We start from the raw sequence: 14550 nt of genomic DNA on the forward strand, positions 1-14550 counted from the left end.
TCGACGTGGCTGTTTCCACGGCACGATGTGGCGTCAACCACATGATAAATCACGTGGCCAAAGTCGCTTACAGGGTCAAGGTGACCTTGTGGTCTACAAGGTTACACTTCAAATGGTTTGATGTTTTGGGGAAAGGAAGGCACAGTATATTTATAGCCACATTTTGTTCTATGGCTCCTTGAAAGTCAATGACTAGCCCATGCTGACATTGTGTGCTGGCTTATAGGAAAGAAAAGGCACAGTATCTGGCAAATTTTTCTGTGGGCGCCTGAACCGCATAGTGACAGTTTGTCCTCTTGAAGGTTTGAATTGAAGACCAGCTCTAACTACCTTAGCGAACCTTTCGCTTCAATATCACTGGCACGAGGAACGTGTCTGCAGTGTAAAATCGTGCATCAAAAATGCAGGTGAAAACTTGAGTGAAAATTTTATGCAAAAGATAATGGTTAGTAGCATGTTTTGTTGCATATCTCTTTTCAATCATTTTCAATCTGGTTTGACCTGGCATATGCATGTGGCAAACTCTTATCTGCCAAGAGAACACTAGGTTCGCAAAGTACCCCGCCATGGTGGTGCAGTGGTTAGGGCACTCAACTTCTGTGCCCAAGGATGCAGAATCGAATCCCCGCGGCAGCAGCTGCTTTTTGATGGAGGTGAAAGCAAGGTGCCCTTGTGCTGTGTGATGTCAGTGCACATTAGAGTACCCCAGGTGGTCGAAATTTCTGGAGTCCTCCACTACGGCGTCTCTCGTAGCCTGAGTCACTGTGGGACATTAAACCCCCCAAACCAAACCAAACTAGGTTCCCAAAATGCCACATACTCTCATTTTACCACTGTGGGGTGGGCACATTTTTATCACAAATTTACCTATTATGCAGTTCATCATGAAACCTAGTTTCATCTGCATACCTGGACACACATTTCAAATTTCGTACATATATGCCCGGCCCGTACATTTGGGGACTTTGAAGTATCGATTACACTTCACAGGCTAATAAATACTATCCACAGTGTTATCTCGGAGATTGACTTCATTGAACTCGGTGAAGAAGAAATGCAGGAAGGGCTCGCTGACCAAACGAGGATAAGGATCTGGAAAGAAAACAAGGAAACTCTAACCATGCATCTTGTTCTTACGTTCACCAGTTCCATGCTCCCAGAATCAAGTGCAGTGGGCTACACAAACATTTCTGTCCGTCCATGCATACCAAACCCTCAACAATGTTACAACTGCCAGAGATTTGGCCACTGATCTCTGTCACGGCCACCACAGATGCGCCAAATGTTCTACCAAATACCACAGCTCAGAGAACTGTACAGCAGCACCATGCTGCGCTAACTGTGAAGGCGAGCACCCAGCCTATTCTAGATCTTGCCCGTCTGGAGCACTTGCCCGTACCACTACATTTTCTATGCCATTCTTTCTTAGGAGGGCCACATAACCATAACCTATTCTCTCTAGTCTAGAAAGTTCCACCAGGCAGATATTACAGGGAAAATATGCCTTTCATTCTACATTCTACAAAAATGTTGCTGTTAATGGAAAAATAAAATAAATGTGAAAGCTTACACCGAACTAGAGGTTATTACAGGCAAAACCAATTGCAAAAAAAATTGAAGGGCAGAAGCCCAAAAGAAAATTTAAGAAAAGCGAATTAGAAGGAAAATAAAAAAATGGTACTGGTGAAAGTGGTTGCTAGTGCAGAGAAGAAAAAGCACAAGGCTGGATCCAGCATGAGATGTGCTTGCAGGTGGCCATAGGAGGGGAGGTGTGAGGAGAGCCACTGAAAGCCGCGCGTCAACGCCAGAGAAGCAGCCCTGTCGTCTAGCTCGTTGCCCCAGACATCACAATGGGCAAGGATGTGGTAAGACAGGTCAGTCAAATGAAATGGTGCCAAGTTTGCGTTTGATATCTTGGACACAGATGTATTTGATATAAAGAGTATAGATAGCCCGAAAGACAGACAGGCAATCGGAGTAGACATGCAAGGACAAATGAAAGGGGGTGCATGCCGGGCAGAACAAGTCTCTTTAAAAGCAAAAGCCTTTGCACAGAAGGTGCTGGAGTCTTGTCTCAAGACAAAACTGAGCTACGTTCCACGGTGGCCACAAGAAGAGAATGCAACATAAGCAGCATCCTCAGAACGGGAGGTAAAAGAACCATCTGTGAAGGTATGAAGGCCGGGAAAGCCCCTTATGTAATACCACCAGTGGGGATCATCAGGGCACAAAATGAAATGAAATAGTGCATTTTTGGAGCAAAAAAGGATGGGGCAATCTTGTGCTGTTCTGATTTTTCATGCCCATAACTATCTGTAACCTATTCTCTATAGGCTACAAAGTTCCACCAAGAAGATATTTCAGAAAAAATATGCTTGCGCACATTTTCCAGGCTAAAAACAAGCATGGTATAAGAGCCACCTGACCTTTCTTTAAAGGAGTAGACATGTTTACTGCATTTCAGAACAGCATATGATTGTTATCTTTTAATGTTTTGTATTAAACAATTTTTGAAAAGTCACATATTTTTGGAAAAGAAATTAAGTCATTCTTTCTCCAATTCCACTTGTGAACTCCCTTGTGAAGTTATTTTATTGTGCGCAGTTTGCAGAGGCTTTCTTCACATTCATTTTGTTTATGCAATTTCTATTGACCATGGTGTTCTTCCATTTACTGCTAGTGGTTTTCATTGCTCTGCTTGTGCTTTTTCAACAATGGAGCTGAAAAGGCCTGCCATCCATATCTACCTACTTCATTTGAACTGTCAATACTAGAGTGTGTGAGAAAAGCTGCAAGATGATGTCCGGATCGATGTGAGTGAAACGTGGCACGGACGGTGACAGGAAAATAGTCTGTGGCACGCAACATTCTCGAGTGGTGCAGATATAAAAAAAAACCCTTCACTGCAATTGCTGTACTTAGCCTTTACCAGGCAACTTGGTTTTGCTTCTTAGCCGCATACTGGACCCTTAATGGCACTGCTAAAGACTAGAACATCTTAAGATGTGAGGAAAAGGGTGCTCTTTACCTTAAACTGGATTAGAGCTTGGGGGTAGCATAGTGCTGTGTTGCATGACTAAAGAACAAGCCTTGTTGCTTGGTTTCTTGTCGCAAACTATTCATCTACAGTCAGTGCAAATGCAAAATTCACATCTGTCCATACCCTAGCCATGGTGGCTTGAACCCCAAAAGAAAATTGTGCATGATTTTCATACATAAATGGTTACAGGTAAAAATATGGAGTTTAGATGCACAATGTAGGCGTTACTTAGCACCATTTACCATCTTTGGATGCTCTGATGATGGCATCATTCATTTCTCATTTAAAGTGTGTTGTGAGGGGCAAATTATGCTTTGGTGTTTAAGTACTCAGTGAAGCTGGTAAATTTTAAGGCGAAAGCCTTTCTAGGCCGATGATGAACTGTCGTGGCCGTTCGTGAGCTGTCGCAGTAGGTTCTGACACCGACATAATTTCCTCTTTTGGGTAGTTAGGCCTTCATTCTCAAATGTCAAGTAAAGGAGTCCTGAGATACCGATCTCACTGACAACAAAGCCAGAGAAAAAAAAAGATAATTATAACAAGTACACAACACGCAAGGTAGTGGTAGAAGAGAAGGAGGAAAGGTTTTTGCCATTTTTATGAGGGCAACAGCAACAACAAGCTCTTCAGCAAAGCTAAGTGCAGTTAGGTAAAAGAAAAGAAATAGAGGGAAGAGGTACAAGAGTAGAAGGGGAAGGAAGGGCTTTCGCTATTAAGCAAAGCTAAGTGCAATCCTGTAATTTTTTAAAATTAAATATTGAAGCACTTGAATGGTAGGTAGGCGACAACTCACCTGAACACTCAAAAGAAGTAGCTTTGTATTTTTCAGTGAAGATTCTTCTGTATTGTGTGAATGTGTGCTATGGTGGTGCGGCATTCCTGACAGACTTGTTTGTAAAAATGTATTAGGTGCAAACCATATCAGAGTTCCTCCACAAAGTAAGCTGTTCGGTATCCATAGTCGATCCTGGGAGGAGGAAAAAAATTTCACTCATTTCGATACTGGCTGCTCAGCAAGGTAGTTCACAAACTGTGAAACTGCCTACTTGCTTCCCTGGAGCTCAATATATGGTACTTATTAATTTGTAAATACTACATAATTTTGTACGTTGAAGGCCTAACCTATGCAATACATGTACACTTTGGTTTCCGACCAAAACTGTCCATAAAGTGAGTCATCCATAATAACGAGTCATGAATAAAAACAAAAAGGATTTTATTGAGAAAAGAGAATTGTAATTAACGACTGCTTTTGTACATAACGGTGCGCACTGGACTCAAAATTTCACAGAACATCGGCAATTTTGAGTGCATTATCCTTGTCATTGTTGTCTTCGAAAAATTGTAGTGCAGTCTGAAGCGACTCGCTTACCATGACACCCGTGATATTGGGCTTTGTGTTGGTCGAACTTTCGAGCACGAACTCCTCACTGGCCGATGAATCAGCGTCTGATTCTCTATTCACCGCCACTTTTAAAATGGCCTCTTCACTGAGCAAAGTAGCCGCCTAGTAGCTGCTTGAGATCCTCCTGAGGCGAGGAAACAGCTGAGCTGTCGATACTAGTCCCTCGCAGCTTGGATTGACTGAGATGGCTTTTGCCGCTTATATTCACAGATTTCTTCGTGCCTGCGTTCAGCTCTATTCTTTTGCATTTAACTCCCGCCATGCCAAAAGCCAGACTCAAGTTGAGGGTTACAGGCTCCTGATGCTGTGCACTTTTTTGCCTAGTTAACCTTTTTGCCTTTTCGTTCTTCTGATTCTTTCTTTTTTTGCCTTGTACTGTTTCTGTAAGGAAGCAAGGGAGTCAAGTTGGCAAGCTGCTATGCAGAGGGTTATCGAACATCCCATCTTCTTGGCGCCATTTTTATGTGTTCCCATAAAACAAACACTGCAAGCTGAAGTACAGTTTAGAATGACGGCCAGCCGACTACGAAGAGCTCAGACCTTGTCAAGGCCGCATCGTTGACTCAAAGCGAAGCCGACATACGGACTGCCTAGTGTGCATAGTTTGGCAGTTCAGCAGCGCAACAGGGACGAAAACCAGGAGCATGAGAGGGAAGCGCGTCCAGGACGGGACGCCCGGTCCCGGTTGCATGTTCGTACGTCGCCTTTCTTTTGTCGCTCTACTTTGTGAGTGTGTCTTAACTCTCACCGAACAGCGTTAACGGCTTCATGGAACACACATTGCACTTTGGGAAAGAAAACTTCAGTTCCCACCGCCACTGTAGGCACTTGTCTTTCTTCCTGTCATTTCTTTCTTACGCTTTTACCGGCCTCTCTGTTCACGTTCAGCAGAATTTATTGCAACCACATGTTGCTGTTTTCCCGACTGCGGCGGCACTTCCGCTGCACCCAGAAATCTCCTGTTTCCCCCATTTCAGGGTCTTTCTTACGCTGACCCTCGGTTTGCTGTGTACATTCTTCTCTGCTCTTTCGCTCTCCCTCCCTTAGAGCAGCGACACGCCTGCTTTGGTTCTTTGCAACCCCACAGGACTCGTTCAGGCATCGTGCCGTATCGGCTGTCGCGTAGGTTCGCGGGCCGCGCGCCCTTCTTTAACTTGCGTTCGGACTCCTCTGCTTTTTTTTTCAAGCACTGTCCATATTAACGAGACAAAAATACATGGGCCCAAGTGGGGCGCGTGCATTCTTCCCCTGTCCATTGTCCGGACAGCGAGTTTCCATATTAACGAGGCATAAATACATTGAAAAGGTTTCGTCCCCAGACAAACTGTCCATAATTCGGGTCGTCCATATTAACGGGGGTCATATTAACAGGGCACGACTGTATTTAAATCTCTAGGACATACAATGACAATAATTTAGTTAAACATTTCTTACAACCTCATATACAGGGTCGTCCACTTCTAGCTATAACACGGTCACTGCTTTCAAAGCAACATTGCGCCCGACGTAGGCATATATAGATGCAAAGCGATGCAAGCACAGAAGGACCCGGGCGTGTTGCTTCACATGGCCTGCTACTAAGCTAAATTGCGTGGCCGAGTCGGACGCAATGACGCTTTGAAAGCAGTGACCGTGTTATAGCTAGAGTGGATGAGGCTGTACACCACACATTGATGATATTGATGGCTTCTTAATTTTAAAGACGTGCAGACAAACAGGCTTCATGCCACTTAATAAAAAGCCCATCACTTTATTCCCAACCTGTTCCACATTTCATATATCATTTGCTCGATTCCTTCAAACCTTTTGCTGTTGTTTTTGTTAAGCCCGGCAAAGATCACGTGATCGAGGTTCTCTGTGTTTTACACACTTTTTTTCCTGCTCTTAGATTTTCACCAGTGTTGCGTGGCTACTACTGATGGAGACTGATATTCATTTGTAACATTTGGCTGTGATGAGTGCAATAATATTTTGCCAGTTAATCTGTCAGTATAATAGTTAATGTAGGTAAGCACCATGAGATGAGAATGTCATTTTTTAGCAATAAATTCCACTTTGCAGGGTGTTAACTCTGTACCATTTATTTATGTACTCTGGTGTTTGATGAAGATAACATTTTTGACAGTGAAGGTTTTGTGGCTCTTGCAGTTGCTTGCATGTACTGTGCACTGAAAGTGCTGAAAGATTACGAGACATTTTGGCGACTAAAGTGGTGAAAGGCGAAAGCCTGAGTGCCACATTCTGCTACGCATTTGTTGCGAATGTGGCGGTGAATGATGCTTCGAGTAAAGAGGGTGACTACTGTTTCATATTCCTCCCTTCCTTTACGGCGTGGTACATGTGTCCGCAAAGAATTTTGACAGATACTGCACCTTTTCTATCCTGTAAATCAATTTCAAATGCTGCTAATGCCTGCTGCACTAACGCCTCCTAGACATTTGGGTCTGCTTCTGTTTGCTGTGTGGTGCGGCGTTTGAGAAAGCGCGTCAAAGCGGCAAATGAAAGGGCGCACGGACGCCTGGATCGGACGCCCGGTGGGGTCAGCCTCATATATGCATGAATCGCCTTGTGATGTCATGACATGTCATGACAGTACATCGCACACCCTTTGTCCAACACAACCAGCATTTCATTGAACGCAATAAAGTTCACCGGCATTCTATAATTCGTCTATAGGAAAGGAAAGGCGCAGTATCTGCCACTCTCAGAATCCCGCTATCATTGTCGCTGTAGACAAGGGGATTTATGAAGAGCGTTTCATGATCCGGGGCATTGATTCAATGGTGATTGGGCATAAGACTTCTGGTTGATCGCTTCGAATTTGGCGGCTGGTGATGTCTCTTCTCTGTCGACCAATCAAGTGCGCCACTTGCACAGACAGCTTTTGTTGACACGCGTTGCGCAATTACTGGAGTGCTGTAGAATGCTTCTCCCTACTAAACCGCGATATCCTCGCAGCTCAAATTTCGCACACAAATAGCATTTTGTCGTTAGTATTTTTTAGTACCAAACCTGTTTGGGTACTTGACTGATTTGATCAGAAGAAGTCTGATGTTCCCATTGCATGTGGATGCGGCGATGCCGGTGCCATCGCTGGGACAGTGGTCTGTCTCATGGCTGCTGCCGCATACAATGGAAACATCCGACTTCTGATTGAATCATTCAAGTACCCCAAACAAGTTTATTATTAAAAAATGACAAAATGTTATTTATGTGCTAAATTTGAGCTGCGAGGATACCGCGGTGTAGTTGGGAGAAGCATTCTACGACGCGGCGGTAATTGTGCAACACACTATGTGAGCCATGAATCTCAGTCTGCCTGAGCAGCTTCTGGTACAAAGGAGGCAGCAGCGAAAAGGGCAGGCAGATTTGGGGTACAAGTGCTTGTTTCTAAGACTTTTGTGGCCGTGGCAGCCGCTTTTCCTCATATTCCTCATCTGTTGCGATCAAATTGTTTTCTGCTGGATTGGAAGAGTGAACATGTGCCGGAGCTTATCTGCACAAATGACTGCAGCATAGTTCTGTTTTTGTGTTCCTGCTACAATAGATCTGTACTAATGGCCACAACCAAATTCATGAGGGCTTGGTGCCACTGTAACACTCTGGAAGCTGTCAAACACAGCAGTGGCTGAATGCCAATAGTCTACCACTTTGGGTGGTATGCTGTTGTCACTCCGAGCATGCTGAACGTAGGCTACCTAAATACCAGCTCTGATAAACCACTATTGTGAAATGACATTAGCAGCACAGCCAACGAAACATGCGGGAAAACTGCCACAGTTGTGACACAAAAGCAGAGTTTGTATTGCATGGGTTCCTTCATGAGCCAAGACAGGCTCAAGAAAACTCACCACCATGGGAATGTATACCAGCGGGTTCGTCTATGATGATGTGTTCGCAGAGTTTTTGAACAATAATTACACCATACTTCAGACATAAGCCTTCATGTGATATTGTTAACATTGTAGCAGTATTCTCTCTAGATCAGGAGAGCAGTGGAAGAAGTAGGGACAAAAGCCGCATGCCGTGAAGCGCTTGGGCTCTAGAGTGGCACTTAGTGATGAAAGAATAAGACTTTGGTTCAGATCCCATCTCCCAATAGCACTCTACAACATGCAATATGCTGCTATCATGATGGGGGACGATTAACGGTAATAAAAAAGGCTTTATAACTATTTTATTCATCCTAAGGTGATTTGGCAATGCACATATTTTATGAAGAAAGATACAAGAAACGGAAAAAAAATGTATGGAGCTTTCATAAATTAAAAAGCATGAACTACTGCTAAAATGCCAGCGCGCTTTATAGTACATGGCTATCACGTTGAATGTTGAAAATGCTCTTGGCCATTGTGCAAGCCCATACAATGCAGTGAAAACTTGATTTAACAAAGATATCCCGATTCTGCCTCAGGCGCCCTTAGTTCAATGATACAAATTAACGAAACCAATTTCACGACTTTTCCCAATTTAACAAACATTCTTTGCATAAATGGATGTGAAGAAGGTAATTTTTGGTCTCTTGTGTAGAGAACACCCAAAAATAAATTAACTGCAAGCCAACGATAACATTGCAGAGTACCTTGATCTGCTTTTACTAAACTGCATCGTGTAAAATAAGATTTATATTTTGAATTGAATTGACCAGATGGCGGGTGAAGTGGTGAATGCCCTTTACCTGCTGCAGCAGTTTGCTGGAAAACACAAGTGAACTAAAAAAGTGCTGGATGCACTTCAAACTTAAGAGGAATCCGTGCGGTCTTTATTTACAATGCGCATGCAGTTAAGCAAAGACCACTGGTTTCTTTGCTGGGAGATAAGTTTCTGCTCCCCTGGTGCTCTTCTTGCTCCACTTCATCGGGATAATGGCGTCAGTTCCTGTTGGCAGCAGTTTTTTTTTTTTTTTTCAGTGCAATTCCACTTCGCCGAGGTGATGCAGCGGTAGCTTTCTAGATGCCGCTACACCATATAATTGAATTAAGTGACCAAGCAATGCCTCACTCAATTTAACAAAGTTCCCATTTTAACAAAATAGTTTGTGGCTCCCCTCAATTTTGTTAAATCAGGTCTTAACTGTACTGATTCCCTTTACCCAACTTGTCCATTACTAAGTTGCAATCAACCAAATTTGCACTCGTTTCCTGCGGCAGTGATTACTGCTTCGGACCCAATATGTTTAAGGCTGTGTTTAGCTGGGACCCTCACTTGCATTCTCAAATATTATGCATGCAGTTATGATGTATACAAGTGATAGCTGCTGTTACCGACTATATAGACACAGTAGTGGCTGACTGTGGCAACAACTTTGCCAGAATGAACACGTTCACCAATGTACACATATCAAATTAAATGTGCACAATGAGAGGGGCAAAAAATGAGAACTGCACCTTTAAGGGGGGACACTGGTCTTAAAACTATTTTCCTTATTTACCAATCAAAATTGATGCAACTTGGTGGGTTTGTGTAGTTTTTTGTGCAGATTTCAAAACTGCAATTATTTTTATTTCGTGATTCAATTATTTCAGGAGATAATTACACCAATTAGTCTAATTCTTACAAGAACAATTACAAAATGACGACTGAAGAAAAACTTCAGATGAACACAGTATTCTAGTACACTGTAGCTGGACACTAGAAAGAAAGAGGAACACAATGTTGCAAGCAGTTTTTTGATTGAGCAATTATTTCTTGTTTTATTGCATAACAAAGTTCAAAATATGGCATATAATAGTCACCAAAAAAAAGCCATTTTAAAAATTTTGAACAAGAAATTGAAAAACCTACTTGCAACATTGTGTGCTCCACATATTTGGCTTCATGCTGAAAAAGAAATTATTACTCTATCTGCAATAGGTGCCGAGATTTAATGCCGCAAAACTTAAAGGGGTCGACAATGCATGTTTTGAGAAAGAGCAAAAAAGAAACAGGATTATTTAACCCCCGTGACCCACCTTTCTTCAGTGGTACCGACGACCACGACGTTGACGACTGGCTGGCCTCTTTCGAGCGCGTCAGCACTTACAACCGCTGGGACGATTCCATAAAACTGAGCAACGTCCTCTTCTACCTTACGGACGTGGCAAATCTGTGGTTTCGAAACCACGAAGCCGATCTTTCGACATGGTCTGTCTTCAAGAAGAACTTCGCGGATGTCTTCGGCCGTCCTGCGGTACGCAAACTCCGCGCCGAACAACGCCTCAGTGCATGGCTTCAACTTCCCGAGGAAACGTTTACCAGCTACATTGAGGACGTGGTTGACCTCTGCAAGCGGGTCAATCCGTCCATGCCTGAGCCCGAACGAGTCACACATGTTCTAAAAGGTCTCACTGATTATAACCCTGTGCCAAAGGTTTGACGAGCTACGAAAGCAACGCGCTTCTACGCGGCGGGCTGCCGCACCTGCCGGCATTGCTGGCTTATTGGCACTGGCTACGTCGTCGGCGGAACAGTCTCAATTTATGCAGAATATCCAAGACTTCATCCGCGAAGAAGTTGCACGCTAGCTTCCCTCCTCCATCCAGTTCAGCCGACCGTCTGCACTTCGCAATTAGCGCCGGCCAACGCGCCATTCATATCGCCGGCTATCCGCCAAGTTATCGAGGAGAAAGTCGCCGAAGCGCTGCCTTCTAGTGTTCCCATCGCTCCTGTGCAAGCCCCACTCACTTACGCTCAAGTAATCGCTGGAACGCGCGGTCCGCTTCCTACATCGTCTTACCAGAACGGCCCTATATGTTAGGCTGTGGCTAAAGGTACGTCGGACGGACCCGATCGATGGTCTTAAAGGTACGTCCGACGGATCCGGTGCGTTTTTCTTCGGGATACGACGGACGGATCCGGGAAATATTTTTCAGAGGTACGGCGGACGGACCCGATCGGTAGGGTTCTTCCGACGGACCCAACGCATTTTTCTCCGATATGGGCCTTGGGATCCGTCGGGAAAGCCGGACGGATCCGAGATCCCCAGATGTGGTTGTAGCCATAGAGTTAATTGTAGCAACAACCAACGTTTTTAGATCCCTTGAAAACAACATGGTAGCCATATGTAGCCAAATCGTAGTTGGTGTGAGGTGTACGTGCGAGGTGCAAGAATTATGTACTACATACTGCATGCGTGAAATGTGAAATTACAAAGAATAGTACAGTGGCAAGAATAGTGCCTAGAATGGGTGATATACTACGTGATGGCATGATGATAGGTTTACGTGAGTTGGACCGCGGCAGGGTGGCAAGCACGACCAGAGCGCAAGCGCATGTAATCGCGGTGTTGACGGCCAGCCCGCGGCCCGCACGCCCGCTCATTTGGTCCTCGTTATCATGTGGATTAACGTCTATGACGGTCGTTATGTAGTTATGTAGTTTTGATTCTTCAAAGTTTCGTCACTTCCATCTGTGATGAGATGCGTCACGTAACGCATCGCTTTCTGCTCGCATTGAGGTTTGGTGCTGCAAGTTCTACGAAGCTGGGTGCCGCCGGCGTGTCTCTAGCCCAAGCATCGCGTCATTCGTGTTTGTTGGAGGTGTGGTTTGTGCTTACCGTGAGATGCTGTGATTACGGATTACGTCCTACTAGAGTGCTGTGTGAGACTACGAAGAGTGCTGTGATGAGTGCGCCGATGCCCGGACGGACATCAGTGTGTCCGTTTATGATCGGCGATGTTGCACGTGCATGTCAGTGTTTATTAGGTGCAGTAGTAATTTATTTACACGCGCTGTGCAACAATCAGACGAAAATAAGTCATCGACAATTTGTTAGCCTGTACTACAGAGCTCAAAACTCGGAAAATGGGAATGCACATGATGCAGTTTTCGCATGTTGGAGTGGACCGAAAAATAAGTGCCCAGCCCACACCGCCGGGATGCGCATTACTAAAGGTGAAATGGTTCAGGTTTCTGTAAAATAGCTGCCTGGCACAGCACCTTCCTAAATGTTCAGGCTTTGTACTATTGTTGAAGGCCACTTTCATTAATAAAGGAACGAATATGCTTTATGTGTTAATGACTAGTGCTTTTTCAACATATGTTCATTTTTTTTTTCGTTTTTCCTTAGTTTCCTTTGTTTTTCATGCTAGACAAAAACGAATAGTACACTTTTAAACTTGTCAGTCCAAAGCTGAACATGAATATCTGCCATGCATGTGACAGCTTTAATGCTAGAAAGGTTGACGTGTATAGCATGTACGTAGACGCTGCGACATCTTAGTGGCATGTTCGGCTACTTACCCCAAGGTCGTGATGTTTAATGCCAGTGATGGCAGTCGCATTTTGGTGCAGGTGAAATGCAAATGCTTCTGTTTCCTGCAAGATGTCAACGCAAAGTACAAAGCCCGGGCAGTCAAATTAGTCTGGAGCTCTCCACTACGGTATTTTTCACAGCTACATATGTCACTTTAGGATGTGAAACCCTACATGCCACAGGTAGGCTGCATTGTTTTTTAGATTTTGTAACCTCTCATCTATGTTTTGCAACATTTGGCTAATTTTAGTTCTCAAACAATTGTTAAAGATGAAACCGAAGCAGTTCTTGGCATGGTTTCCTGCTTGGATTAATTTGCTAATTGCAGTTCTTTGAAACTTGCATCAATGCTGGACAGTTCAAATAGCAGGCAGTTGAATTACAGAAATGATGTGCATCGTGCATTTCAGTTCTGACAAATGGAAAGTAACGGTCCCTTCCTTGCATGCATAGGTGCCCTTAGACAAATACATACTCGGGTGTGTGATTGTGACGCATATCGAGGGTCAACAGAAGGCCATGTGGAGCCAGTGTGATATATTCTTCATGAAGGCTAAAGTAAAATTGTACAACAGCTGCTGTACCATGCAGAAAAAAATTGATCATTTAGTGTATGATTAACTGACCATGAATACCATCTTACTCAGAGTATGATGTGATATATATCTGGTTCAGCATCCCAAAATAACTACGGCTATGAGGAACACAATAGTTGAGGGCTCCGGTATAATTTCGACCACCTGGGGTTCTGTTACATGCACTGACACCGCACGGTGCATGACGGCCTATTGTTTCGCCTCTATTGAAATGCCCCTGCTGTGGCTGGAACCAAATCTGCATCTTTCGGTTCAGCAGCCAAGCACTCTAACTACTGAGCCAGCACAACGGGGCCAAGTATCAAAATGCATGCCATTACATTTCCTTCTAGCCGGTGGTTTTCTTCACAGAACTAATGTATACAAGGAAAAGTAAATAGCAAGAAAACACTAGTTTTATTGCACATTATATTCACATTTCAGCAAACATTCTCTAGGAAAAAATTTCTCATGTTTGCATGGAAACCATGAACATCTTACAAAAACAAAACAATGCACTTACTCCACTCCAATTATTAATGGGCAAGGTTGCATCTATGCTACTACACTGCACTTATCACAAAACCACAAGCCCCATCTGCTTTGGCCAATCACTTGATGAAATTAACAGAGACAGATGTCGCACGCCACAGACTGGTCGTCTCGCAACATATCTCTGCATATGTTCCATTTCAATTTCATGCCTTTCCACTTAGCTTCAACTGTTGCCAGCATTACTAGTCACCCATCTTTTCTGAAGTTCCTTTTTACGCTGTTGGGATCAGCATTCTTGTTAACGATGGTCTCTGGAATTTTCGATGCTATCTTTTTCACATCTTCCTCATCTGGAAGAACGAAGGAAATGACAAGCTTTGAGCAGAAAAAAAATTAGGGAGACTCCAAATCTCCACCTGTAAGGGTATGGTGTGCCAGCGTTAATGGTTCTTGTCTGCAGATCCCACTGTGGATTCCCATTAATTTACATGCCCTTTGCTACAAACATAATTACTAATTCCTTAATTCATGTCTCTGTTATCTCAGATATACTCATTAGCATACGGTCGTAGGCTGACCTGTTAGGTGATAGACAACCTGGCATAGACCTCTGTAAGCCTCAACCTTTCTTAATTGGAGCTGAAACGTCCCAGAACATATTTCAAATATAACTTTGTAAGCTTGACTTAACAGCTCCTGCCATGTCGTGTGGCCTCGTGACATTTGGCTCGTGGCACTTTTGGCTTGTGCACAGGGGTCATCTGTTAAATACTGGTTAACATGCATGAAAAATACATTTTCA

At 43.8% G+C, this 14550-nt stretch overlaps 1 protein-coding gene across 1 annotated transcript; it reads right to left on the reverse strand.

Annotated features, from left to right (window-relative positions):
- Positions 1–258: 258 nt before the first annotated feature.
- On the reverse strand, positions 259–11178 carry LOC146205059 (uncharacterized). The gene is made up of 3 exons (XM_084589747.1): positions 10397–11178; positions 3834–4007; positions 259–1092 (listed from the first exon to the last, which is right to left on the reverse strand). The coding sequence occupies exons 1-2, from the start codon at positions 10753–10755 to the stop codon at positions 3962–3964; spliced, it is 405 nt and encodes a 134-aa protein (XP_084445873.1). The 5' UTR covers positions 10756–11178; the 3' UTR covers positions 259–1092; positions 3834–3961.
- Between the last annotated feature and the right edge of the window lie 3372 nt (positions 11179–14550).

This window comes from Amblyomma maculatum, chromosome 1 (assembly GCF_055883805.1).
Source record: "Amblyomma maculatum isolate TAMU_Amacu chromosome 1, ASM5588380v1, whole genome shotgun sequence".
Taxonomy (NCBI): domain Eukaryota; kingdom Metazoa; phylum Arthropoda; class Arachnida; order Ixodida; family Ixodidae; genus Amblyomma; species Amblyomma maculatum.

What these genes read in the sequence shown, in the direction of transcription:
- LOC146205059 (XM_084589747.1), bottom strand. Translation starts at nt 10,755, where the DNA reads ATGTGTGACTCGTTCGGGCTCAGGCATGGACGGATTGACCCGCTTGCA. An exon ending in GTCGGTACCACTGAAGAAAG is followed by an intron (nt 4,008 to 10,396) that starts GTGGGTCACGGG and finishes TCCTCCTCCCAG; the next exon opens with GATCGACTATGGATACCGAA.